General features: G+C 34.4%; 2 protein-coding genes across 4 annotated transcripts in view; both read right to left on the bottom strand.

The window, feature by feature from the left end:
* Positions 1 to 799: 799 nt before the first annotated feature.
* Positions 800 to 24,244, bottom strand: LOC129002921 (uncharacterized). The gene is made up of 7 exons (XM_054431046.1): positions 24,217 to 24,244; positions 18,952 to 19,057; positions 17,127 to 17,277; positions 12,587 to 12,726; positions 12,288 to 12,495; positions 11,902 to 12,052; positions 800 to 2,121 (listed from the first exon to the last, which is right to left on the bottom strand). Exons 1-7 carry the CDS (start codon positions 24,242 to 24,244, stop codon positions 1,433 to 1,435), a joined length of 1,473 nt encoding a protein of 490 aa, XP_054287021.1. The 3' UTR covers positions 800 to 1,432.
* LOC128990805 (cyclin-G-associated kinase-like) overlaps positions 22,622 to 26,062 on the bottom strand; it is a 37,228-nt gene continuing 33,787 nt past the window's right edge. For all 3 annotated transcript variants that reach the window (XM_054413394.1, XM_054413402.1, XM_054413411.1), the window contains exon 25: positions 22,622 to 25,515. In XM_054413394.1, coding sequence (XP_054269369.1) covers positions 25,408 to 25,515 — 108 coding nt within the window. In that variant the 3' untranslated portion in view covers positions 22,622 to 25,407. The remainder of the gene's footprint in view (positions 25,516 to 26,062) is intronic.

The raw sequence follows: 26,062 nt of genomic DNA, 5'->3' as shown, positions 1-26,062 counted from the left end.
ATAACGCTTCAATATACTAAATTATTTGTTTTTTTAAGCTCTACAAAATGGTTTGGAAAGAAATTGATGAATTTTATGTTTTTATGGGTCAAAAATGGGAAAAACCTATTTTTACCCCATAAAACCCCCCGTAAACCCCCGTTCCCATGGTCCGATCATGCTGGATCGCGAACTCGTTCGAATAAACGTAGGTTTACACGTTTGTACCAAATTTCATCAAAATCGGATCATTTTTGCTCGAGTTATCATGCTAACGGACACACACACATATATATATATATATATATATATATATAAATATAAATATATATATATATATGAATTCGAACGGATGCTGTTTTTGGCCTCTAGGGACCTCAAAACGAAAAAAAAATCGGTCCCGCGTCCAGGTCTTACCATGAGTACTACGGTAATAGCTTATTCCCTATATGGGAAATTCGCTAAAAGAAACATCAATTTCTAGTCAAGACCAAAATACATTTACATTTTTTAACAAAACTATAATACAATTCAGTTGTGGAAATATCAATATTTCAATACTTGGACCAAAACATCGGTAACCTACCATCCATGTAAAAATCATCGACTATCGATGTTCATCCCTACTGGCTGCCCGGTTTTCCAAAAGGAATACTTTAGTCTTCAAAAATTAGTTTCTTTGATGCTAGAATAAACATCAAACTCTATAGAAATTTATAAAAAATAAATAAAAGAAATGTTATGATTATTGGGCAAGTCAATTAGAAGATAGTTGTCATTGTTTATTAACAGGTGCTAACAGTAATATTTTTACAAGTTATTGTTAGTAGGTTAATTAAAATAATGTATTTTGAAGCTTCTGGTGACCAGTTACAGTTGGAAGTAGTAGTTTTAGTTGCTCTTTTGCTTTTACACTAGAGTACAATTCGTACAGTTTACTACAACAATATTTTATAGCACCATGGCATAGAATAGCAACATACATACAAATTTCTAGAATATTTGTGTGTGAAAATAAATGCAAAATTAAGCCTTACAAATTTAATCATGTCTTATTATTGACAACAAAACCACAATATATAATATTTAACAGGCTAGTATTAACAAAGGTGCACTCTTAACGACAAATAAACAAAAATTACATTCTGTTGAAAGAAGTAAAGTTTTGTCACATTGATGAAAAACTAAATTAAAATGTCACTTTACAAAAAGTAAGAGGCTCACAAGGAACTCAAATAGTTCTTTAAACATTTATTTTTTCTTACATCCAATTTATTTCCACAGTGATTTTTTATCCTATCACAAAAGATATTTTCAAATAAAGTATAGGAACACATCACTTTTTATTTGGTGTTTATGTTTCTGACTATTCTGTCCACTAATATTAATCACACCTGAAAACATTTCTTCAACATTGTCAAGTTGTATCCCGCTCAGAGATCACCATTGTTCATCATTGTCCTGTCCTTACTGTTTTGTAGCATATTGTGTATATAGGAAAACCTGTGTATCCATTATTAGTAGGCTGGTATGTAATGTCAAAGTGTTTACCATTTACTCCTGATGACAACCCATAGTAATCGTAATGAGTCTTTCCACAAGAAAATACAAATTTGACTGAATACGTTGAATTTGGAGACAAACGCACATTTCTCATGTCATCAGGAATAATTGGAATGACCCTCCTGTTTGAATCTCCATCAATTAGTTCTCGAAATGTCACTACAGTAGGTGGTTCTGTCCCCTTTCGTATTATTATAGTGCAGTTGCATTGGTGTTGATTTAGACCATAGCTGTAAAGCTTTACTGAGCACAACACTATTGCGACTGCTTTAGTATTGATAGTTATTGTTGATTGACTACACGTACCACGGAAATAAGGTAGGTTCAATCTTTGTACCATCAATTTTGACAATGGTTCATGCCTCTTATCAATCTTGTTGCAGATTGTTGTCAAGCCAGGCTGTACTTTCCCAGTTCTCTGAGTTTGACCTATCAGCTTGAGTTCACCATACGTAAGCACTTCTAAAGGTACCACTTGAGTCATCAAATCTTGGGCAGACAATGTACAGATTCGAATGTGTTTAAGATGGTCATTTAACTCTTCCCTCAAGACTTCTCCACTTTTCAACTCTCCTGAAACTAAAATTTTATCTTTTCGGTAAAAAGAGTAATACTACTAAATAATTATTCTAACAATAACTAAAACTAAAAAATACTCTTGTCACAAAAAACCTTCAGACAAAGTGAATTTCAATTTGTATGATTGGAATTTTTACTAAAATATTTCCATAAACCAGTCATATTTTTGCCATCTATTTTGATTAGATTTAACGATTACTTAAGTTGGGTCACCGTCTACTTGTACCGGGGTCTAGTTGTATCTGCTGTATTTTGGTGACAGGCGTCAAGTTGTTCCTCATACACTTATCATACCTCATAAGTTGTGTACCTCATACCTGCGTCTAGTTGTATCTAAGACTAGTTGTACCTACGAATAGTTGTGCCTACAATAGTTGTATCTCCCCTTCAACGTATCACCTTGTTTAAGAGGTTACACCTACTAGAGCTTATACAAACAACTAATTTAGTACCTGTATATTTAAGTGTTTATGTAGAGTATTAGTCATGGAGAAAATTCAAAAATTGCAAAATAAAAATTTCTATATAATTTTTATGGAGAATTACAGTTTACTCTTGTACTTTGTTTGTTCAACTTTTTTGCATAATTAAATTTCTTAGTATATCATTGAAAAACTTCAAAATTCTCAGTATCAAGATTATCTTTTTAATTTATTATTTTAATTTATTAAGGGATTCTGCACATCTACAGGAAAACATCTTTCTAACAGTATGTGTAGATTTTCACTGTGATGCACACGAGCTGAGAAAAAATTGTTTTAAAGACACATGCTTGCCTTATTAATACAGTATATAGATTTTTGATTTTTTGCATTATGTTAATTACTTAGTATTTCAATGAAAATTTTCTAAATTCTCAGTATCAGGATTTTCAATTTAAAAAATAAATCAAAAATTCTAAATTGTGGCTCTGTGAGTAAATGTCAAAAAAACATTCTAACTTGAAACTTCTGCCGGTTCACTTATTCCCACGACACTGCTTTACAAGTCATGGGCTTCACATGATCAGACAGGGTAAACTGAAAATTGCCAATCTAATAGAAGAAATTACAGTTCAGACAACCAAGCCAGTTCCATCTCCACAACAAACACTCAACAGTAAAATCAAAATTTGCAATACTGATATGAATAAGGTTATAGATCAGTTCAGAACTGACCAAACAGTTGGTTTCGCTCACTCCATATCAGATGACAGACATATGTCGGCGGGAGTGGCAGTTGTTTTCCGTAAACAGTTTGGACGACCCCTACTTGCTGATCACATTTCAAAACATCTAGCTTGTCAGAGTATTACAGGTGGATCAAAAATTTATAGTTTAATAACAAAAGCAGCATATTTTGACAAGCCGACTCCAGAGGACTATAGCATGGCTTTCAAGAAACTCCAGGATCACTTCAAAGCCCAGGGATTAAAGACCTTATTCTGTTCAGCAATTGGATGTGTAAGAGATCTTGTTCACCCACACACGTTTGCAAGACACATAGTGAAATTCCATAAATCCACAGGAGCTGATGTGCACATTGTTTCCTATGAAGAGAAAACAGCTAAAAGACCCCTATGGAGAGGATTACCACATGAAGATTTCCTTTTACGTTTAAAAGCTGAAATTGAAGCAGAGTATGATGCAGAGTGTCCCATCACAACTAACTTGGTATCCACCTCATCTTCACCAACGACCGTCAATGTGCAGCTTGACCTTGACTCAACCTCAACACCATCTCCACTTCGGACGGACGAGAATCTACAGATGTCGAGAACACACAACCTTTCAGCTACACCTGCCAGCCCACCAGTAGCACCGGGGCATCTGAGTTACAGTGAAGTGACAAAAAGTGTAACCAAAAAGCAGAGCAATAGTGTGTGTAATATCGATGATGGCGTCGTTTCAGTGGAAAAATTATCCCAAATAGCCTTCCTAGACATTCCTCAATCTCACACAGCCCATAAACACAGCCTACCTTTAAACTCCGACACTCCGAAAAATATACCAATAAAGTAAAAAATTGTAAACCAGCAGCACACGATAAAATATCACAAAAATCACACATCTTAAAAATTTTTCACCTTAATATTCAACATCTACTGAGCAGAATAGAACCATTAGAAATTACTATTCAAGAAATTGACCCAGATATAATAGTACTATGTGAACACAAAATGAAAAGTCATGAATTGGAGCTTCTCACCATAACCGGATATAATATTAACACTTTTTATTCACGTAGTTTAAATGCTGGAGGTGGAGTCATAATACTATCAAAAACAAATTTAAAGGCTTAAAATTTCAAAATTAAAAGTTTGAATTTACCGTCAATGAATTAGTTAACATCTGAAAAGGAATTTGAATGCTGTTTGATAGAATTTAAATGTGATTCATTTTCTTTTGTGCTAGCTGGTGTATATCGCTCTCCTATCTCTGATGTTAATATCTTTTTGACAAAACTAAATGCATCCCTGGAAATCCTCTCAAAAACATACACTAATGTAATTATGACTGGAGACGTTAACATAAATGTTCTAAACCCAAACTGTAATGAGTTTAAACTACTTAATGATATTCTTGGCTCATATAATTTTGAATTTTTAGTAAATTTTCCAACTAGAGTAACTGAAAAGACTGAGAGTGCTATTGATAACATTTTCATTAATTTTTATCCTAACAACATGCAAATTAGTGGTTTAAACACACAAATTTCTGATCATGATGCTCAATTATTAACATTTAACTTGCCCAATAAAAATATGAACAATAAACCAATAACTAAAACAGTAAGGATATTTTCTAACCAAAATCTTAAAAAATTCTCAAATATGCTGAGCCAGGAAAGTTGGGAGGAGGTCTACTTTGCACCAGTAGAGTTGAAATTTAACATCTTCAACAGTATTTTTATGTATTACTTTGATATGTGCTTTCCTATCACTAAATGTAGAGATACTGATCAAAAAGTTCCTTGGAATAATCATGAGCTAGAAACCGAGAGGAAAAAAATTATAGAAAAAAGCGCATTGGGGAGAATAACAAAAAATGAATATTTAGTGAATTCAGCAAAGAAATGAACAAAGCATTCAAGAAAAATATTTTCAAAGCCAAACAAAGTTATATGGATGAAAAAAATTTGAGTTCAGGGAATGTATCCAAGACAACTTGGAATTTAATTAATTTAAATATAAAAAAAAAAGGTTGTGATGAGCATAGATGAAATAGAGGTAAATGCAAAAGTATATAATGACCCAATGGTTATATGTAACACTTTTAAAATTTAATGATTTTTATGTCAATGTAGTTGATTCTGATGTAATTCCAAAAATAAATACACCAAATTTATCAGTACCTAATTTAGTAATAAATAACCAACAAAATAAGTTTAGATGTGAACCAATCAATGAGACAGATATCAGTAAAATAATTTCCAAATTTGATAATAAACTATCATCAGGCTTTGACGATGTTCCCATAACAGCAATAAAGCATGCCCAGAGTTCACTTAAAAAACCATTTGCACACTTAGTAAATTCATCATTTATATCCGACATATTTCCAGATAAATTAAAAATTTCTAAAGTAAAACCTCTTTATAAAAAAGGGGACCAATTAGATGTTTCAAACTATCGCCCCATGTCTAAAATTTATGAAAAAGCTATGTATAATCAGCTTGTTAACTTTCTAGAAAGTAATGATCTACTCGATAAAGAGCAGCACGGTTTTAGATCAAACCATTCTGTAATATCAGCGGCTGCTACATATATTGAGTCAATTATTGATTCAGTAGATAGGGGAGATAAAGTAATTGGAATATTTATGGACCTAAGCAAAGCATTTGACAGTGTATCTCATCATAAATTATTTAAAAAATTGGAAGGACTAGGGGTTGTAGGAATTTCACTAAAATGGTTTCAATCATATTTAACTAATAGGAAACAGTTTGTAGAAATTAGACACTTAAACAATCATAACCAGATGGTTACAACAAGATCACAGTTGAGAACGATTAAACATGGTGTACCACAGGGTTCTATTTTGGGTCCTCTACTATTTCTTACATATATCAATGGATTACCCAATGTTATCTCAAATTCAACAAGAAATGCCATCTGTTTATATGCCGATGATTCTAATCATCTTGTAAGCGGAAAATCTGTTCATGAGATAGAAACATCTGCCATCGATAACCTGATGAACATCAATCAATTTTTTTCAGATCATCAGCTATTACTAAATCATTCCAAAACTAATTTTACACGCTTTAATCTAAAAACTAATACCAACTCAGATTACCCAGCACTAAAATTAGCCGGTGAAGATATACAAATTATTGAGAACACTAAATTTCTAGGGTTATACATAGACAGTAAATTAAGCTGGAATTATCATATTGATCATGTGGCAAATTGAATGTCAACAGGCCTATTTGCACTTTATCGATTATCCAAATTTTGTAAACTTGAATCACTAAAATTGGTTTATTTTGCCCATATTCACTCACATTTATCCTTTGGTATAAGTATTTATGGAGGAACATCACAAGCTAATTTAGACAGAATTTTAATCCTCCAGAAAAGAGCAATCCGCATTATGTTAAATTTGGATTGGCAAGATTCTGTTAAGGAAAAATTTGAAGAACTAGGCATAATGACTGTATATAGCTATTATATCTATCAATGTATATTATATACTGTCCAAAATTCAAATAATGTCTCACTGGTAGGGGATTCTCATCAATACTGTACCAGAAACAGAAATAACTATGCAACACCTTCCCATAGATTAAGATTTTTTGAAAAAAAAACCAATGTATATGGGTATAAAATGAAACAATGCTCTTCCAACAAAATTAAAAGACTACACAAAAACTACAAAGTTTAAAAATAAGCCAAAAATGTACTTTTTAACTAAACCCCTGTATTCAAAGAATGAATATTTCCGTCTACATAACATATTAGAATAAGAACATTCTCAATAGTGATTATGTCTTGTACTTTTTTAGGATTAAGCATTATGATTTTGATCCAATGTAATGACGCCATTCGTGCACATGTTTGCAAATTATGAATAAAGTTGATTTCATTTCATTTCATTTCAACCATTAACATACAGATAATTTAAATGTGAAACTGAATTTAGATTTCTTATGAACCCAGAAATAATGCCTTTAAAGGTTCAATCAACAGTCAATTATCAATCACTGTGATTAGGGACTTGGGGTGCCACCCAGGTGCATATTTTAACTCAAATATGAGTGAAGAATGGTGTGAGATGATCTGTGTAGCTTTGTTACTGACTGAGATCAGGTGTTTCATTAAGTCAGTTTCATTTATTTACCCCAATGATAAGGAACCCTGGGTTGGTAGAGAGATTGGTGCACTCGAATCATGCACCGAGATTGTGCTGGTTAACGCCAACTAGAAATAGGATAAAAAGAAAGAACAAAGAAATGACCGAAAGAAAGTTACGAAACACCCTGTATTATAGAGTAAAACAGATGTAATGAATAAAACCACTAATAGGCCTAGATAAGAAACTTCCAGATATAAATAAAACAACAATGGAAGTGCTGGTCCATCTATTTTATAGTCCGTTAGGTATTAATAATGCACAATACATTCTCAGTAAGCATATTATTATTGTGGTTTACTCTTTTTAAGAAATCTGTCCGGAGTGTGTGCCAATTTTTTTTATTAATCTTATTGTTGGAATAGTGTAAGCATTTTATATTTATTGGTGATCCGGAGGCTGTAGCATATTTAAACATCATGATGATGATAGTTTAATAGTTTTGAGTGCTCAGGTCAACACAAAGTATGACAATCGAATTATGACTCATCTGGTATTGTTCGATTCATAACGAAACAAGGAAAGTCCTACAAACATATTTATGATACAGGGGCGGCTCCAGCACGGATTCTCGGAGGGGGCCATTGCTTGGAATCTTTGGTTGTAGGCTGTTTACCCCCTAAACACCAGGGAGCCTTGGGGTATGGAATACCCTTCAGGTAAAGGGGTCCTCCCCAGGGACACTTTAGAAAATTATACCTATAAACTATTGTAGAAAAAAAATGTTTAATTATAAAAAATCAAGTTTTAAGGTCAGGGGGGGTAGAAACCCCTGAAACAATAAATCATGAACATCTCCAGCCAGATGAGACATCGTCATCTTCCACCGCGATTGAAGACGGATCCTAAACATCTACCGCGATCAAGGGAACAACATCATCACCACGAGCGATCACGGCGTTTATTTTACAATACCCTGCGGTCCTAAACCACGGCATAGTGGTAAATCCAACACAGTCTACCTCCACTCATAATTCATTAACATATAATATTGATTTAAGGTTTATATTTCAGGTTTTGAGTATTTAATTGTAACTAGATAACCCGTTGCTCGAAATCGAGCAAAACTGAAACTTGTATTAAAAAAATAAACAAAAACATTAACAGCAAGACCTTAATCAAATAGTCACTCTAAAATAATTTATATGACTGATTATAGAAATATACAAATATTATGATGTTAAAAATATAAAAGTAATCTACAATATTTAAATTTACATTCACTCTCATACTGCTTTGGTTAACTCTTATGTATAGTAGGCGGGTGCACTCTTTGAGCACGTAGATGTCAACCACACACTGTAAAGTGAGCTTTTGACCTAATGTAGCTCAATTCCTCTCTTGACGTCAATCATCGCTACTCTTATTCTAGCATTGTTAAATTATTTCTTTGATGTGTTCTGTTTTAGGCGTGTTTAAATTAGGGTTCCCAACCCAAGTCTCCGGGTGGGAACGTAAGAGGGTAAGCAAGTGGATCTAACGACAGATCTAGAATGGATACGCGTTTAACATTATTAGTGTTGGAAAAAACTATACTATTTATTTGGCCAGGCGGTGCTTTGTTTTCAGCTTTAGAAATTGCTGCGACATCTACACAGGTAGCACCGTTGTAGCGAGGGAAGAAACTTCTTCTGTTGTTCTGTCTCTTATTATGTACATAAGAATCTCACTTGACTCCTCGGAGCTCTCGTCCCTACATAATGTCTGCCACAACAATCTTCAAAGATTTGCAAATGGGTTGGCATTGTGACCCTATTTCCCGCATATTTTTTCATTGCATTTTTTGTTAGAATTGTGCTTAATTCTCCTTTGAGTTCTAGTGACATTGTCGTACTTACTTATATATCTGTGTGTATTCAGGATCCATAACCTTTTTGAGGAATTAGAGGGCCCACTCGGTGGTAAAACGTGTCACGGATCTTAAAATTGTAGATCCCCTGTGGAACTTTCTCATCTTAATGTGCTTCGGAGCTGACCATGGTAAAGGCAGAAGAAGAATTGAATTGACGAACTTTATGCAAATAATTTCTGGATATAAGTCTCACAGTCCTATTTTCAGATTGGGAGTTTCCAACAAGAACCTGAAGGTATGGTGAATTGCAAAAATGAGGTAAACGAACCTTTCATTTATGGCAACAAAGAGTAAAAACTTAACCGTTTTGGTCAGTCTTTTCTTGTTTAAAAATATGCAAGCCACTGCAATGTAAACATTTAACGTTCATTTGTCCGAGATTGGACTATCACAACGGTGGTACTACCACTATGTACCCATCAAATGTTCAATTGAGAGGTTGATGCAAGTGGTCATGTTCGCGTTCCCTCCAGCCACTCACAGCTCTTCGTCGTACTGGCGGCATTTGATTTTAAATTGAAATGAAATAAGAAAGTTAACCAAACAACAGAAAACACTATAAAGGAATTGGAATTTTGATACACATTGTAAATTACATGATAATATGGTAATGTAACGGACAACTGCTCTGTGAATAATCACTTTTAAACATTCACTTTATCACATCGCACTGTAACTACATGATAATCAGTAAAATACGATGTAAAGTAAATCAATTTAACCATAGACAAAAAGAATTAAACATTTATTAAATATTTATCTTAAACACTTTGTTGTTTAGTATTGATAGGAAACTCTTCATTGTGAACCAGTCTTAGTAGATTGAAACAAATTATAAATTCCAGCTTTGCTCTGGAAGTTGAAGTCCTGCAGTCTGTGATTAACCTTAAAAACTATTTCAAACTACGTCCATATGTTGTTTGTAAACAAAGGGAAATGAGTTTGATCAAATGTCAACAGATAGCGCCGCCTTCCAAACTTTAGCCCTTAAGTGTATTTAAGTGGTACCCTTTCTAAATATTCTGAGACGTATTTGCACATCTTTGTGAAAATACCTTTAATTTGACACCTCAAACTTTAAAAACCATCAAGCCGTTATTGAGTTATGACTGTGAAAAGAAAACTGCTTGCGTATTAATATATAGATAGATATAAAGTCAATAATAACGGATAATTAACATTAAGCTTTGTGCCATCATATTTTTAAGGTCATTATCAGTAACTGATCCTTATCAAAATCAGATCTCGGTATCAGTAACCTCACTACCTACAGTCAAGCGTCGATTATCTGAAGCCCGATCATCCGAAACGTGGCCGAAAAAGCCGATTACCGGGCGTTGACGCGATAGCGAAAGACGACCAGCGGTGACGCCGAGACCGCAGAATATGGTCACGGATGTTGCTACAATTGCAGGAGACAATCAAACTAGTAAAAAATACTGGTAAACATGAAAAAATGCAAAGTTATCTTGCCTACATACATAAAAAGATCAGTCTATTTTTATCAACTTACTACGGGTGCATCTGTGAAAGCAGTATATCTTGATACAGAGGCTAACCCATCATGAAATTGACAAATGCTCGATTTCAAGCAACAGGTACACTATTTACAAAAAAACTTGTAAGATAGTTGGACTACTTAAACTTGTATTACACAATTAAAGATGAATGTATGAAATTGCATGATAATGTTTAGCAAATTAATATTCACCTATTCTACGTTAAAAAAAAAAAATTTTTAATGCTACTCAGTTGACTGCAGTGGCGGATCTAGAACAGTCACAAGGGGGAGGCGAACCATGGGGTTTGAAAAATTTGTGTAAACTAAGTCTCCAAAATGACAGTTTTGTACCATTTCTTTGTCCAAAGTTAGTGCGACAAATTATTTTACGCAATGTGTATGCACTACTGTATTACATGCAGTAAAAATATATATATATGTATGCCCGAGGGGGGGCGGTCGCCCCCTTTGCCCCCCTCTGGATCTGGGGCATCATTTAAACTAGGAATTCATTCAGTAACCATTTAAAAAAGGTGACAAATCAAAGGGAAGATACAACTAGACCTAGACTAGTCATAGGCACAAACAGTCGTTGGTATAGCTAGACGTAGGTTCATGTCACATCCGTACAATCTGGGTGATACAAATTGACGGTGGCACACAAGTCTAGTTGTACCCTTTAAAAATCTGCATGTACAACTTGTAGGGTACGCCACCGTCTAGTTGTACCTACGTCTAGCTGTACCTACAGTTGTCCCTAGGTCAACAAGGTTCAACTAGACGTAGGTACAACTAGATGGCAGTAAAACGAGACACAGTCCCCTTAAGTTAGCTGTATCGCTGAAGGGAAAAAAGTGTTTTTTTGTATAAAATGTTGATACTACAGGATGAAATAAATAATTGGGAATAATCCAATATGTTTGATGAAATATTTTAGTAAAAGCCTAAACAGGCAATTGGAAGAGGATTTGCCCTGTTTGTAGCAGAGCGCATGTAAAATATTGAGAAACACTTATACAATTATCAGTTTTTAAAAATTGTTATATATATATAATATAAATAGACACATCTAATTGTGTGCGAACACTGATTACCTCTATGCCTAGCCCATTCAATGGCAGAGGTCCAAAGGTCAATTTCAGGTACGTTGCACACCTCCTGTTGCAGGATTGTTAGAAAGCCAAGGGGAGACAGGTCAGGAAAGAGAGGACTAGCCAAAACCTTGTCTGTTTCCGTCTGGAGTATCTGAATACAAGAACAATCATTTCAACCTTGCTAGAGGTAAATATCAATTAAATAATGTCCTACCTATATAACCTTATTAATAAGGCCAAATTTTCTTAAACCGTGTCCTCTCCCATAACTGCAACAAGCATTTTATACTTGTATGCCAATCCCGTACGCGTACGAAGGACGGGTACTCTGCTAGTTTGTCATATAATGCAATCCTGGGGCTATACAAATTAATTATAAAACTTACCTTATTAATCCTAGAGTTTAGCTCGAGAACGGTGTAACAAGCGGGATTATTCATAAGGCTGCAGATGTTGGTGAGATTCAACAAAGACATCAGGCGGATTGCAAGCCTATTTTTTAACTTGTGCATCAAATATTTGTCTGCAACGTACAACAAGTTGTCTGCTTCATCAAAGCTCAAATTTTGAGTGTTATCGTAGCCGTAGACAAATCTGAAAACAAAAAATTTTAAAAAACGTAAATTTCCAAAATATCTCACAACTATTCAACACATTTTATGATTGGCCAGAAGATTTTGCTTACCTTAGTAAGTTCTTAAAAGTTTGGGGGAAGACATCAAGTAGTTTAACATCATTTTTTTCAGCAATCTTTGAATTCTGTAGTTCTGCCCTGAAAACCACAGAGTGGGCTAGAAGCATCTTTTTCACTACACCAATCCTCTCCTGCAAACAAACAATAACTGATGATAAAGAATAAATAGTTTTGATGAGAAAATAAAATAAATAACAATCGGATAAACATTGCCTATTTATCCCCTGCTTTTTTTTGTTAAGCAGCAAAGAGCAAGTAGGCCTATTTGTTACACGTGATGTTATTTTATAGCTTACAATAAATCCAACACGTTTGATGAAGTATTCAAGTTAAATTGAATCAGATCAATGGAAATTCAAGTTAGAGGCTGCAAGTTAGCTGCGACAGGGGTATTTTTCAGTATTGTTTCACTAACTTTTATATTTAATTTTTCAATAATCTAAAAACCTCTTTTCAATAAAAATTTGTTTGTGTTGCCCAGCTTTAAGTTTTGAATTTACGAATTGGGGCTTCAAAGTTCAACAGAGCACACAATTTACATTTTTTTTATGTCTTATACAGAGTATTTGTTACTAACATAGCAGCTAGTCAGTGGGATATGAAGTTATAAGAAGAAAGTTACAAGTAACTAATGATAACAGTGTATTAGTGAAAGATTTTGTAAGATGTGGTGTTCGTGGGTTTATCTAAGCCAGAGGTCTCCAAACTACGAGCCCGGAGTAGCAAGTATATTTTTTCTGGCCCAATACTGTGTCTAAGCTATACCATGATTGTTTCCGACGTTCAGGGTACTACTCGTTGCTATATACTTGCTATAGACTTACACTGTACTTACACTCTTGTTACTGTAATCGTCTCTGGTTTCTCACGGTTGCGGGAAAACTCGTCACCAATAAATACGATTGCGTTAAGATAAAAGAGTCCAATTGAAACAATTGAACAATAATTGAATGCAGTCAATGAGTGGAGGATCGGTGATAGGATATTGAATGAACTCTCGGCCCATACCAAGTTGAAGTACAATTCACTGTCATTTCTTGATCAACAAAATTCTCGTACGATTCCTGGTCTCAATTTTGGCTAGCAGTGTTTAACTACAGTAGACTCCCTCTTATTTGGAATCCTCGGGACCGAGGCTAATCCGGATACAGTAGAATCCCGCAAACTCGGCGTAATGTGGACTGGAAGGGTGCCGAGTTTGTGAAATGCCGGGTTATCGCCGTTATCGGGAACTATGGTTAAAAATAAGAACAATTTTTAAGCTTTTTAACTGCCTTTTTTATTTATATTACAAGTCAGTATTAAGTCATCAGATATAGTACAACAAATTCTTGGTACGAGTTGCAAATTATTTGACTTGAGCTGGTTTGCGTCCATGTTTAACTCGGACTCAAAAAATCACAAATTTTCTGAGCCAGGTGATGGCCAAGTTATCCAGACTACCAGGTTATCGAGTACCGAGTTTGCAGAACTCAATACTGTAACAGTTTACTGGTTAAACCGATGTCACAACAAATTTGTTAAAACAGACTGATTAAATGCATACTGTATACAGTATTTGACTAAAATTTAGGAGTGCATTGTATTTAGACACGTAACAACTGGTCTCAAATCTTTCCCACTAGAACAGTCGTTTCAGTACCACCCCCTTCCTGCCGATCTAGTCCGGTTAAACCGATGTCTGGTTAAAAGGTGTCCGGATAAGAGGGAGTCTACTGTATGGTTATAGTAGGTCTACATGTTCCTTACCAGGGTTGATACTAAATTTGGAAAATAAAATTCCCTGACTTTCCCAGGTTTTCCAGACTTATATTATACTTTTCCCAGGTTTACCTAAGTTGATATCGACTAATCATAATCAAGAAATATTATATTAGAAAAAATGGAAATACTTAACTTATTTAATCACTCTCAAATACAAAACTTGTTTCAGACTATATACATATTGATTCCTCCCCCGTACCGATTACTAACTATCGATATAAAAATATGCATCAGTGCTTATTTTGTTCTTTTTGCCATTAGTCATCACCCTGATAAAACAAAATGTACCATTAGTTCAGAGCAAAATGTACCATATCTGCAAAAGTCTTTCAGGGGAAATTCCAGAATTTTTTTCATAATTCCCTGACTTTTGTAGACCAACCAATTCCCTGACTGTTTAAGGTTTTCCTTGACCAAACCTGATTACTTGCCTCTCAATTGGGGGAATTGCAGGAAACATGTAGTGACCGAGTCATCAAAATACAGATCAGCCGAGTTAGATGGAAATGAATAGATGAAATCAATCCTAACTATCAGAATTACAAATTGCATTGCAACCCTAAATGAGCTGAAATATTAAGTGACAAATGCAATAGGTACTCTAAAAAAAAAATAATTCTTATTTTAATGCTTTACACTTGTTGCAAACTCCTGTATTGTGAAGTTTTCTTATCTATATTAAGATTAAACGTTCATTTTATTTTATCAACAGCACCTTTTTATGAATAAAAACAATTTGTTTTTTAAACTTTATAAAAAGAGATATTCACACCTAAGAGAAGAAAAGAAACTTCTGTTTGTGGGCGCAGGAGTCTCAACTATAGTCCGTCCATTTGGCTATGATACCCAGTGGATTAGGAACCTTCTCGGAACTCAACTCACCCTTCCGACCTGCTTGCCTGGCTGGCCGTTGATAAGAAGTTTACCTACCTACTGCCACAGTCCCACAGATCTGTAACTTTTTTATTTTAAGATCAAATACATTTTTCATTATATATTTGAGTTCTACATGAAATTTCCAAAAGTAATGAGTCCAAACACGATGTGGATACTTAATATCTCAACTATCTGAAAGTCGGACAAAGCTGGTGACAATACAGAGTAATTTTACTACTTTCAGATCATAGATATTAAGTATCCACATAGTGTTTGGGCTCAATATTTTTGGAATTTCATGTAGAACTCAAATTTATAAAGAACAATTTATTTTAACCAAAAATAAAAAAAAGTTACAGATCAGGGGGACTGTGACAGCAGGTGAGTCACTGTTTGTCTCCGGCCAGCCCGACGAGCAGGTCGAGAGGGTGAGTTGAGTTCCGAGAAAGTCCCTAATCCGCTGGGCATCATAGCCAAACGGACGGACTATAAATCTTACAACTAACTTTCATCTGGAAAGGATAACAAAATAAATCAAGCCTGTAGTATAATGATTAAATTGCAGAAAAGACAAAAAGAAAAAAAATATTAGGTATTTAATAACTTGGCAAAAAATACTAATACTAATAACTACTTAATACTAATAGCCTATCTAGAAAAATAATATTAAATAGTTATTTGTGTAACTAGTGGTGAAAGTGGCACTTTGCTACACACGAGAGCAATGTTTACGCACGAGCCGCAGGCGAGTGCGGAATGATCTCGAGTGCAGCAAAGGCCTTTTTCAGTCGTGTTACACATTATATTTTTCCTACAGTCACTATAAAGCATATAAATAATTAGTCTTTCAAGCACTATACAACACGTTTTTAGGTTCAGCTGGCAACACAAATGGTGCCCTAGAGAAAGTAGTACCCGTGGTCCGTATCACTCCGCTATTTTTCCTCGGCAAGAAATGTGCTCCGCGTTTTGAGAATATAGTTCCGTATGTTTTTGTAATTTGAAGTGGTTTCCGCGCCTAAAAAAATGCTTTAAAGGTATTTTCTTGTTTATTAAGATCGTAGGAATATTTTAAAAACGTTTAAAAGAAAAGTCCAGAAAGTTCAGAAATACCGAAACTATAAATACACAATGACAGGTTAAATCGTAGTTATAATAGTCAATCAGCTGCTCATAGTATTATTATCTTTAAGTGTTGCCAACCTATTTCCAAGCGTACACGGATTACGTGCATAATAGAACCACGCTGTTTTGTGTTGTTTCGTTGGAATCCTGATGTGCGGCAAAGTATAAACCGTACGACAAAGTATAAACCGTACGGCAAAGTATAAATATGCAGCAATTAGCAGCTTTCTGTACTATAAACAGTACAAGGAAGCCAACTTTGTCGGGTGACTGTAGGAAAAAGATATTTTTTTCCGAAATGGAAGAGAACAGTAATGATAAAACAAATAACTGAAATGCTTACAAAGATAAAAGCACTGACATTGTCAAAGTGTCCCTTGTCTGTGTATGTCTTGTGGTTGCTTACTGTTTTAGGGTGTATTGATTCTGAATAGCCCAACCCTTTTGAGGTAAAATTTTTTTCTCATTAGGTCACCATTTGAGCAGTTGGAAAAATGGCACCCTGCGACTTATACTCACCATTCAACTGCAAAGATAAACTTTTTTTGATTTTAGATTTTTTTGTGCAGATTGCCATTTTTGAGCGGGAAAATGGCGGGCGGCAATCTATACTCGCCATTTGACCGCAAAGGGTTAATGAAGTTGATTAAATTTGACCAATGGGCTTGATGTAATTTTATTTAGGATCTATTTTAAACAATATTTACAGCAAAAGCCAAGTAGGCTCAACCTATAATCAGATGTTTCAACTGTATAACAAGTTTACCGTGTCTCCAACTTCAGGGTTTCCCACTACGAAGTAGCAGTTGTAATCCTCTGCAGGATCAAACAAAAAGGTGATAAAATCAGGATCTACATCCCCCACAACCACTTCCATTCCACTAGCTTGAGCCGCGGAATCCGGGCCTTGCGACATCCTGCAAACAATCACAACACGGTTTTTACAAAACTTAGACCTATTCAAAAGATTAAGTAACAGGATACAGTATAAATAACTTAACTTATTGATAATTTTGAAAATAGCCTAGATTTTACCCTAGCACATTTGTTTGGAAACATAATTATTGACACAAACTAGCTTTGAATGATATTTAGAAATCTAACTAACTGTGAAGTAGCTTGCAAGACTTTTTTATTACCTACAGTATTTTGCACACTAGATCCAAATATAGAGTCTGTTTTTAAAACCTTTTCTAAAGTGTCCAAAAATTGAAGTTTATACAAAAAGTACGACTGAGTGGTTCCAATGGCCGATTTGAACTGGAAGGAGGAAGCTATGAGGAGAGCAACAACTGTTTAAACATGAAAGCCCAACACTGGGCCTAGTTTTAGTTAATAAACTGTTTATTGCACAAAGATGCTTAGTAGGTAGAGACTAGGGAGTGGGCTGAAGGGTGGTTAGTAACGACTGGCTGAGATAATTGTGTCAACGACATTAATGGCTGCGAGGGAGTCACAGAGGAGTTATCTTAACTGGGTTAAGTGCTACGCGCTGTTAGGACTTAACTTATCTAACACTAGCTAAGTTATGCAGTGTTTTAAAGCAAGTTTTTTTTTTGTTTATTGATCTTGCAAAACTCTTGTTTTTAAAAATTAGGTTGGAAAACATTTGCTACCATCACATTGGACGCACGCTTGCGGAAGTAATTTGATGGCACTCGCGTTCGCCTAGAATCAAAAACTGACTGAGATAAGAGGACTTAGTCCGTTGCCGCTCACACTCACACTGTTCTGCCACCAGCAAGTGCACGCTTGCTCAGTCAAAGTTGCAAGCATGTACGGTACCTACAAGTAGCAGGATCTCAGTTCAGAGTTCAGTTGAAAATAAACATTGAGCCAAGTGGAAGTGATGTGCTGTACTATTACTATTGATAAGGAATTGGTTATCAATGCTCTTAGAAAAAATTAGGTTGCCTGCTTGGTGTAGCCTAGGTGTTATTTTGTCCGGTAAATGATAGAAAGTCTCTGGCGGCTGGCGGTAATCTGAAGTAAGCTACCTACTTACCGGTAGGCCTACTGGAGAATTTCTCAGGTTGTCTAGCAAGTCGTTGAAGATTTGTGATACTTCCTCTCTGTCCACAAAATACTCGTTTACCCACTTTAGTCCCTAATATCTGCTTCATCCAATAATAAAAACTTCAACATATCACTTTCTAATACAATGTACTCGTAGTCTGTCATCTCCATTAAGCTGACCTGTTTATAATACAGTAATTAACTTGCAACTGTTTGCATTCAGTGAGAGCCCATTGTTGTTCAGTCAGGCAAGCTTGCGCACACGTGCACCACCAAATTACTTGCACGCGTCAAATGTGATTGTAGCCTTGAAGAATAACTAGTATTCTAACTTACATTAAGTTTTTTAAACGATATTTAAAAAAAACTATATTAGGGTAGCCCAATAAGACACTGTACCCACCGGCTAGGCTACATCTTACGAATTTCACATTCCTGCCAAGGCCTAAGTTATAAAGAGTTTTTATGCCATCTTACCCTGCTTCTGACTCCTACTTACACCCCTGAAGTAACTTATAGTCAACTTCAACTTATCTTGTCGTAATTAGGCTAAAGGAAATGAATAAAATTCTAACCTGTAAAAACTCAACTGCGACGTGCCGTGCCACTGTGACTGTGTGCCAGTGCCAGTGTCCAGTGGATGGAGCTCCAGCTGAGTCGATAGTCGAGCCCTGAGCTGAGCTGAGAGATGAGCAAGTCCAGCAAAAAGTGGAGAGGAGAAGTCTCCACTCTAGTCCAGTCCACTCCACCACCGTCGTGAAGTTAGCGGCTCTTTTCATCGGTGCTTTTTCGAATTGTAATAGATGTGGGTTGGTACGACTGCGGACGCCACAAAAGTGTTTTGCGGGGATGTCGGAAAGGCAATTCAGTGACAATAAGTCGTGAAATGATGTTTTTACATGTATATAATGTCAATCATACCTTGATAAAACGTGTATACACGTTAAAACTAAATAAATTCATGTATTTTAATTTTAATAGGCATATTTGAGGCCGTATTGTACATTATACGTAGCTATTGCTTAACAAAACGCGATCAATTAAAACTCCTAACATAAAAAAGTGCATAATCTTTTTCCTAGGCCCATCACATCAACTTCGAGCTATTCTAATGGTAATATACAATGTCTAGAATACTCAGTATAAATATGATTGAGGCAGTCCCATAAATTATGAAGCTATAAAGGCCAAACCTATATGGTTGATAGGAACGCGTCAGGAAAAAGTGCACAATCTTTTTCCCAAGCCCATCACATAAACTTTAAAATATTAAAATGGTAATATACAGCGTGCAGAATAATCAGTATGAGTATGATTGAGGCAGTCCCGTAAATTATGAAGCTATAAGGCCGAATCTATATGGTTGATAGGAACGCGTCAGGAAAAAGTGCACAATCTCTTTCCTAAGCTGACCACATCAACTTCGAGCTATTCTAATGGTAGTATACAATGTGTAGAATACTCAGTATAAATATGATTGAGGCAGTCCCGTAAATGAAGCTATAAGGCCGAATCTATATGGTTGATGGGAACGCGTCAGGAAAAAGTGCACAATCTTTTTCCAAAGCCCATCACAATCTTTTTACCAAGCCTGTTTATATCTGATATGGCTTGGTACGCCTGCGGACGCCACAAACGTGTTGTGCTGGGATGTCGGAAATGCAATTCAATGACAATACGGTGCGAAATGATGTTTTTACATGTATATAATGTCAATAATCCCATGATAAAACGTGTATAGACGAGCTAAACTAATTACTTCATGTATTGTATAGGCGTATTTGAGGCAGTATTGTACATTATACGTAGCTATGGCTTAACAAAACGCGTTCAAAACTCCTAAACATAAAAAGTGCATCATCTTTTTCCTAAGCCGATCACATCAACTTTGAGCTAGTCAAATGTTTATATACAATGTGTAGAATAATCAGTACAAATATGATCGAGGCAGTCCCAAAAATTACGAAGCTACGAGGCAAAATCTATATGGTTGATAGGAATTCGCGTCAGGAAAAAGTGCACAATCTTTTTCCCAAGCCCATCACATAAACTTTGAGCTATTTTAATGGTAATATATAGCTTGCAGTATAATCAGTATGATTATGATTGAGGCAGTTCCGTAAATTACGAAGTTATACAGGGTGTCCATAAAAAACGTTTAATAGGACTTTGGGAAATGAATCCCCATAGTAAAATAACTAGTATTCTAACTTACATTAAGTTTTTTAAACGATATTTAAAAAAAAAAAAAAAAAAAAACTATATTAGGGTAGCTCAGTAAGACACTGTACCCAAACGATTTTGATGAAAATTTTGTATGTTGTAGCCCTTTAAATTCTGAACAAAATGGTACAAATCACATTTATTTATCTGTAAAAATTACGGTTAAAAAGTTATTGCGAATTATGTTATTTTCCCATAAAAACACATATAAAATAAGAGAAAATCGTATTTTCAAAAGGAACCGGTTTAGATTGAAATTAGTATGTGGTAATACTTATAATTGCAAACAACATAGTGCAATCCCCCATTTCTATAAAAATTATGGTTCAAAAGTTATTATAACTTATGTTATTTTCCGATAAAAACCTATTTAAAAAATGGAGAATGGATTTTTTGTAGAAAAACTGATTCTGATTGAAATTCTTCTGTTATGGTCCTTAAACAAAATAGTGCATCCCTTCATTCCTGTTAAGATTTACTGTTCAAAAGCTAATGCAACTTTTGAGATTTTACCTATTAAATATCATAAATGGGAGAAAGTATGTGTCAGATTGCTGATACCGTTTATTCGGATTGCAATAGTTAAAACTGCAATTGTTAAAACTGTCTTTGAATAAATTTGTTTATAATTTTTGTTACAGCCCTTTTAGATAGTAAATTAAACTTTGTATCCTACAAAACTTGAGTTCGCACCAGATAAAAACTGCCTGGAAGTAAACAAATTCAAAAACTGGACCTTATATTATGAATGTCCTGATGATGGCCCTCACAAGGGTGGGGCTGGTGCATGTTTAACTTTTGTTTGTTTATTGAAGAATATTTTACAGTGGATCATAGATTTAAAATTCAAATAGCCTACATATAGTTATTACAAAATCAAGGTGAAAAAATAATATTAGTAAGGAGAGTTTTGAAACACCCTGCATATGCATAGTAACCTTAAAAGGCACTTCTTTTTATCATAGCTCTAAAATCTTTTCCGGAAGATAGTATCCCCCTTTTTTGGTCTCCAATCCCTTGTTGCTGCAGGTGAACCCGACCCCCCCCCCTTGTCACAATCAATCCCGATCCTCTGGACTTCGTACAACAGTCAAATATTTTATATTGGACGTTATGACACTGACTTTTATCATTGGACGTGGTGCAACTGTGAAATATTTGATATTGGACGTGAAACAGTTCAAAAATTATATTTTGGACGTCGTAACACTGACTTATATCATTGAATTTGGCACTTGGACTGCAACTAGCAGCGGCTTTGGACGTGGTGGAAATGATACTTTTTTTAGAGTATAAAGTGCGCTGTTTCACAATGACAAATCTCATGACGTCCAGAGCTTGTAGAAAGACTTAAGTTTTTTGCAGTTACTGTACTTTTAGACATGGTGAGATTTGGACGTGCAGTCAAATATTGTATACCTATTCTACAAGACATCGGAAACAGCTCAAAAATTATATTTTGGACATTGTGCAATGCATCAAGAAACAGGACCATCTGTTATTGACCTTTTGAACCTATTATTAGCCACTGTAAACCAAGATTTTTATGGAATCCTTAATAGCCTACGTGAAGGCGATTTCTACGAAACACTACTCCTCCGTTAATAATGGACGGATTTTTACAAACGATGTGTCAAAATTAAGTATTTTTTGTGTAGACGCCTCCTTTCACCAATTCATGTATTAAAAGTCCTCGGGCTTTGCCCCACAGGCCATCAAAATCCCAATGTATTTCTTAGAAGATAATATTTTGTTTACTTAACCAGACGAATAATTTTTCTTAGTGTTCATAGTAAACACATGATACACACAAGAGAGTTCGTTTTCAGTTTTGATATCTGTAGTGGAGTGATTGATTACACATTTTCTTAAGTGAACTCTTTTTAAGTCATCGGAAATTATGATTGTTATTTGTTTTGAAATAACGCATGTAATTCTTTGCAATTGCTCGAATTCGAGCAACAGGTGCACTAGTACCCTTAGAATAGCTGGACAAAAATCTCAGGAGGAAAAAGAGACAAGTAACAGTAACAGTATAATATTTATTTCATACATTTCTTTACAAGGTAGGGAAACATATAACCTCAATAAAAATGTATCTATTCCAAAAGTGTTGTTCAATCATAATATGATTATAGACACAATCAAAATGTTTTTCTTTAAACTCAAGGCAGTTTCACGTAAACAAAAATATATATTGAAAGTACAAACAACATAATGTTAACAAAAAAGTAAACATACACAATAATAACTCATAATTCAACTTATTTTTAATCGTTAGGAAAATCGCAGATAGTAATAATTTAGAGTAATATATTGTCAGTAAGACTTTTCACTCAACACTGCCATTAAGGCATAATTAATCTCTCGGAACAGATTAATGGTCGAGCGATAAACAAAAACGTATATTGTGTAAGATGAGGGAAATGCAGCGCAGCGAAACTTGAATCATTCAGATACTTTAGGCTAGAATTTACATGGTTCAGATGGCCAACTGTGTGACACATGCAGCCGCTTTGAAACATGTCACAGCCTGTTTTCTATAACATTGTTCCGAATGTATGACATGTTACTGCTGTACTCCTTTATTGTTAAATATAGTTAAATAATTTCAACACTTAGACGTATCCATTTGTTATAGCTTCTGATTTGTTTTGTTCAAATAAAGGTTTGGTTCCTTAGTGCATAATAATGTAGTCAAAAGTTGTTTGTAATGTTTCGTATAAATTATTTATACACATAATTAAGGTAATATTACTTTACATTAAGATACATTTAAATATTTATTTGGTGTGTATTCCTAAGAAGTATGGGAACATTTTTTTTCACTGAGCCAATGATACAGGGTAACACTGTTTTCATAATATTGCACCAATACATTTTATATTTTATGATACAAATTTGTAAAATAAAAATAATTCACCACTTCTCTATATAAAATAAAGTAGTATTCTATACAAAATATTTATATTGCAATTATAATAAGAAATACAGAACAAAATCATTGTATCTAAAAAATAATTAAGTGATAAATTTAAGGATTACAATAAACGTTATGTATACAACATAAGAAATGGTAAGTAAAATGTGTATCACACAGTTCTATAGGTAACTATATTTTTAACCTTAAATAGCTTGTAGTGTGGTTTAGTTTAACTATTTTATTCATACCTTCAATAAATCACGCACAAATACAAGTATTGTCAAACTACGGAAATCCCAGCATTGTAAACAAATTGTGCAGCATACTAGATAATTGTTCTCATGATTGGTATAATGCTACCAAATTTTTATAGCAATAGGATCAACAAACAACAGTTAATATCAAATAATGTTCCGGTGTAAAACTGTGTGCCAGCGTTAGCAAGACTTTTGATGTTTTACAAGAATAAGAATCATTTTCATTGTACTTTTGGATTAAAATCTGTTTAGACTTCCGATCAAAAGATCTGTTTTCGACTTTTTCTAAAGTTTCGATGGTCTCAATTATCGGTTGACACATCACTAATATCATCTAGACAAATAGAATTTAATATAGACTGTCTAAGGAAGGTTCCGCAATGTGCCACTGTTCGCGATGTGCCATGGTGTTCGATTCGCTGCTCGCCATATACTACCAGCAGACGCTGGAGCGGTGTGCGCCATAACCACACGGCAATCCTAGCGGTGGATACCAGAACTTATGCTAACCCCAGCACAGCTGACGGTCTATATTTATTCTATTTGTCTATGCTAATATCAAGTAGAATATAATGCCCAATTTCAAACTGGTGATAAATATTTTACATTAATTTGAGTCATCTTCAGAGAGAACCAAATGCAATGTAATACTATACATTATTAGGAACAGAAACACCACAGAATATTACAACAAGGCAAAACAATCTGAGGGCTCCTGGATTTCAACTAAATCCTAACTTCCAATAAAAATAATACAGGTACAAATATTTACATTAAACTATTTACAAATATTATAAACAACTAACACAAGGCGATGTGAAACACTACTTCTTGATGGGCCAAGAGATCGATGCAATGGTTTTGCATAAGACGAGAGATTAAAAACAATTAATATAATGGAATTTCTTTGAATATAACTAATTGCTAAATTAAACATTAAATAATTTAGTAAATAATTAAGTAAGGAATCGCTAAAAATATATGATAAGAAAGAATGAAGATATAGTTGTCAGTTGGTTATAGATAACACACAGTTTTCACATTTATTACAAGGGTAAATTTTTAAGATAAATTTAATCTTGGTAACACATTCTATCTTCTTCTAAAACAAAACAAAATTACATACTCACTAAAATATTAAATCCCCACATAAAAAAATAAACGTTTATAAAAGGAATGTCAGGAATAAACAATTACAATAAACTTGAAAGGGAATTCCACACAGATTAAACATAAAAAATAACTTAACCTACAAAATTAATATCATCGACTATTGCGTTAAGAACATAATTCGTAAGTCAACACCCTATAGGATCACAAAAATATCGCTAACCTTAATAATCTATGAAAACAGTCATATAAAAATAATTCTAACATCAAAACATGATAAAATATACTTTTGAGCAGGTAGCTAATAGGTTAACTTACAATAATTAAAGCAACTGTTGGCAAAGCTGTTTAAGTGAGGATCGCGACGATTGTTTCCACGATCCAAGTAAACGTAATAGAGTGTAAGTAGTGTACATTGGAGTTGAGAAAGTGGACAGACAACTAGATTGGTTATAGTACATCTAAGTAGCTATTGTCTAGTTTTGCACCCATGTACAGAGTTAACGCCCATGGTCCGACTACTGGAACATGTTTTGCTGACTCGCATCGTTCTCAAATTCGCTCCACGCATTGTTCAACTCCATGAAAATTAGCTTAGCAATTTGCTCATTGGGCGTTCCTATGTGCTGAAAAAAAAATGAGAATTAATTATTCTACTGGTAGTTTGAAACCTTTTATTGGATATGTAATTTTATGAATAATATTTGAAAACAAGAAATTAATACATTTTATGTTTACAGTAAACACTAATTTGATTAAATTGCCCTCCTTCCTCTGACACAGGCTTATAACAAATAAAAAACTAAGGAAGTAAAACAACAATACGGTACTTAACAGTTGGTGTTGTCTAATTAAATATTGCTGGTGGTTTAAAAATAAATTTTACTACCAAGTAAATTAGTAGATAAGAAACATACACCTAGACTTTAAATGTTCCTAAAGGTGTTGCTTCTAAATTGAATTATATAGTTACAAATGTACAGTACAGTCAATTGCGTGAGTGAAAAACCAATAAAAAAATGTGCATTAGCAAAAGAGGCTAGTGTGCAGGAGCAGTCCGGCTGAATTTGTTGAGCACATTTTTCAAGTGAGGAGAATCGATCTGATGAGCTATATCTTTCGCACAGCAGGTAAAACCTCACCATTCGTTCAGTTTATGAAATGTTTTTAAAC

Source organism: Macrosteles quadrilineatus, unplaced genomic scaffold, assembly GCF_028750875.1.
Source record: "Macrosteles quadrilineatus isolate MER2022 unplaced genomic scaffold, UCM_ALF_1.0 Scaffold_1__1_contigs__length_201487025, whole genome shotgun sequence".
Lineage (NCBI taxonomy): Eukaryota > Metazoa > Arthropoda > Insecta > Hemiptera > Cicadellidae > Macrosteles > Macrosteles quadrilineatus.
Note: the sequence above shows the minus strand (reverse complement) of the source record. Positions and strands in the feature narration are given on the sequence as shown.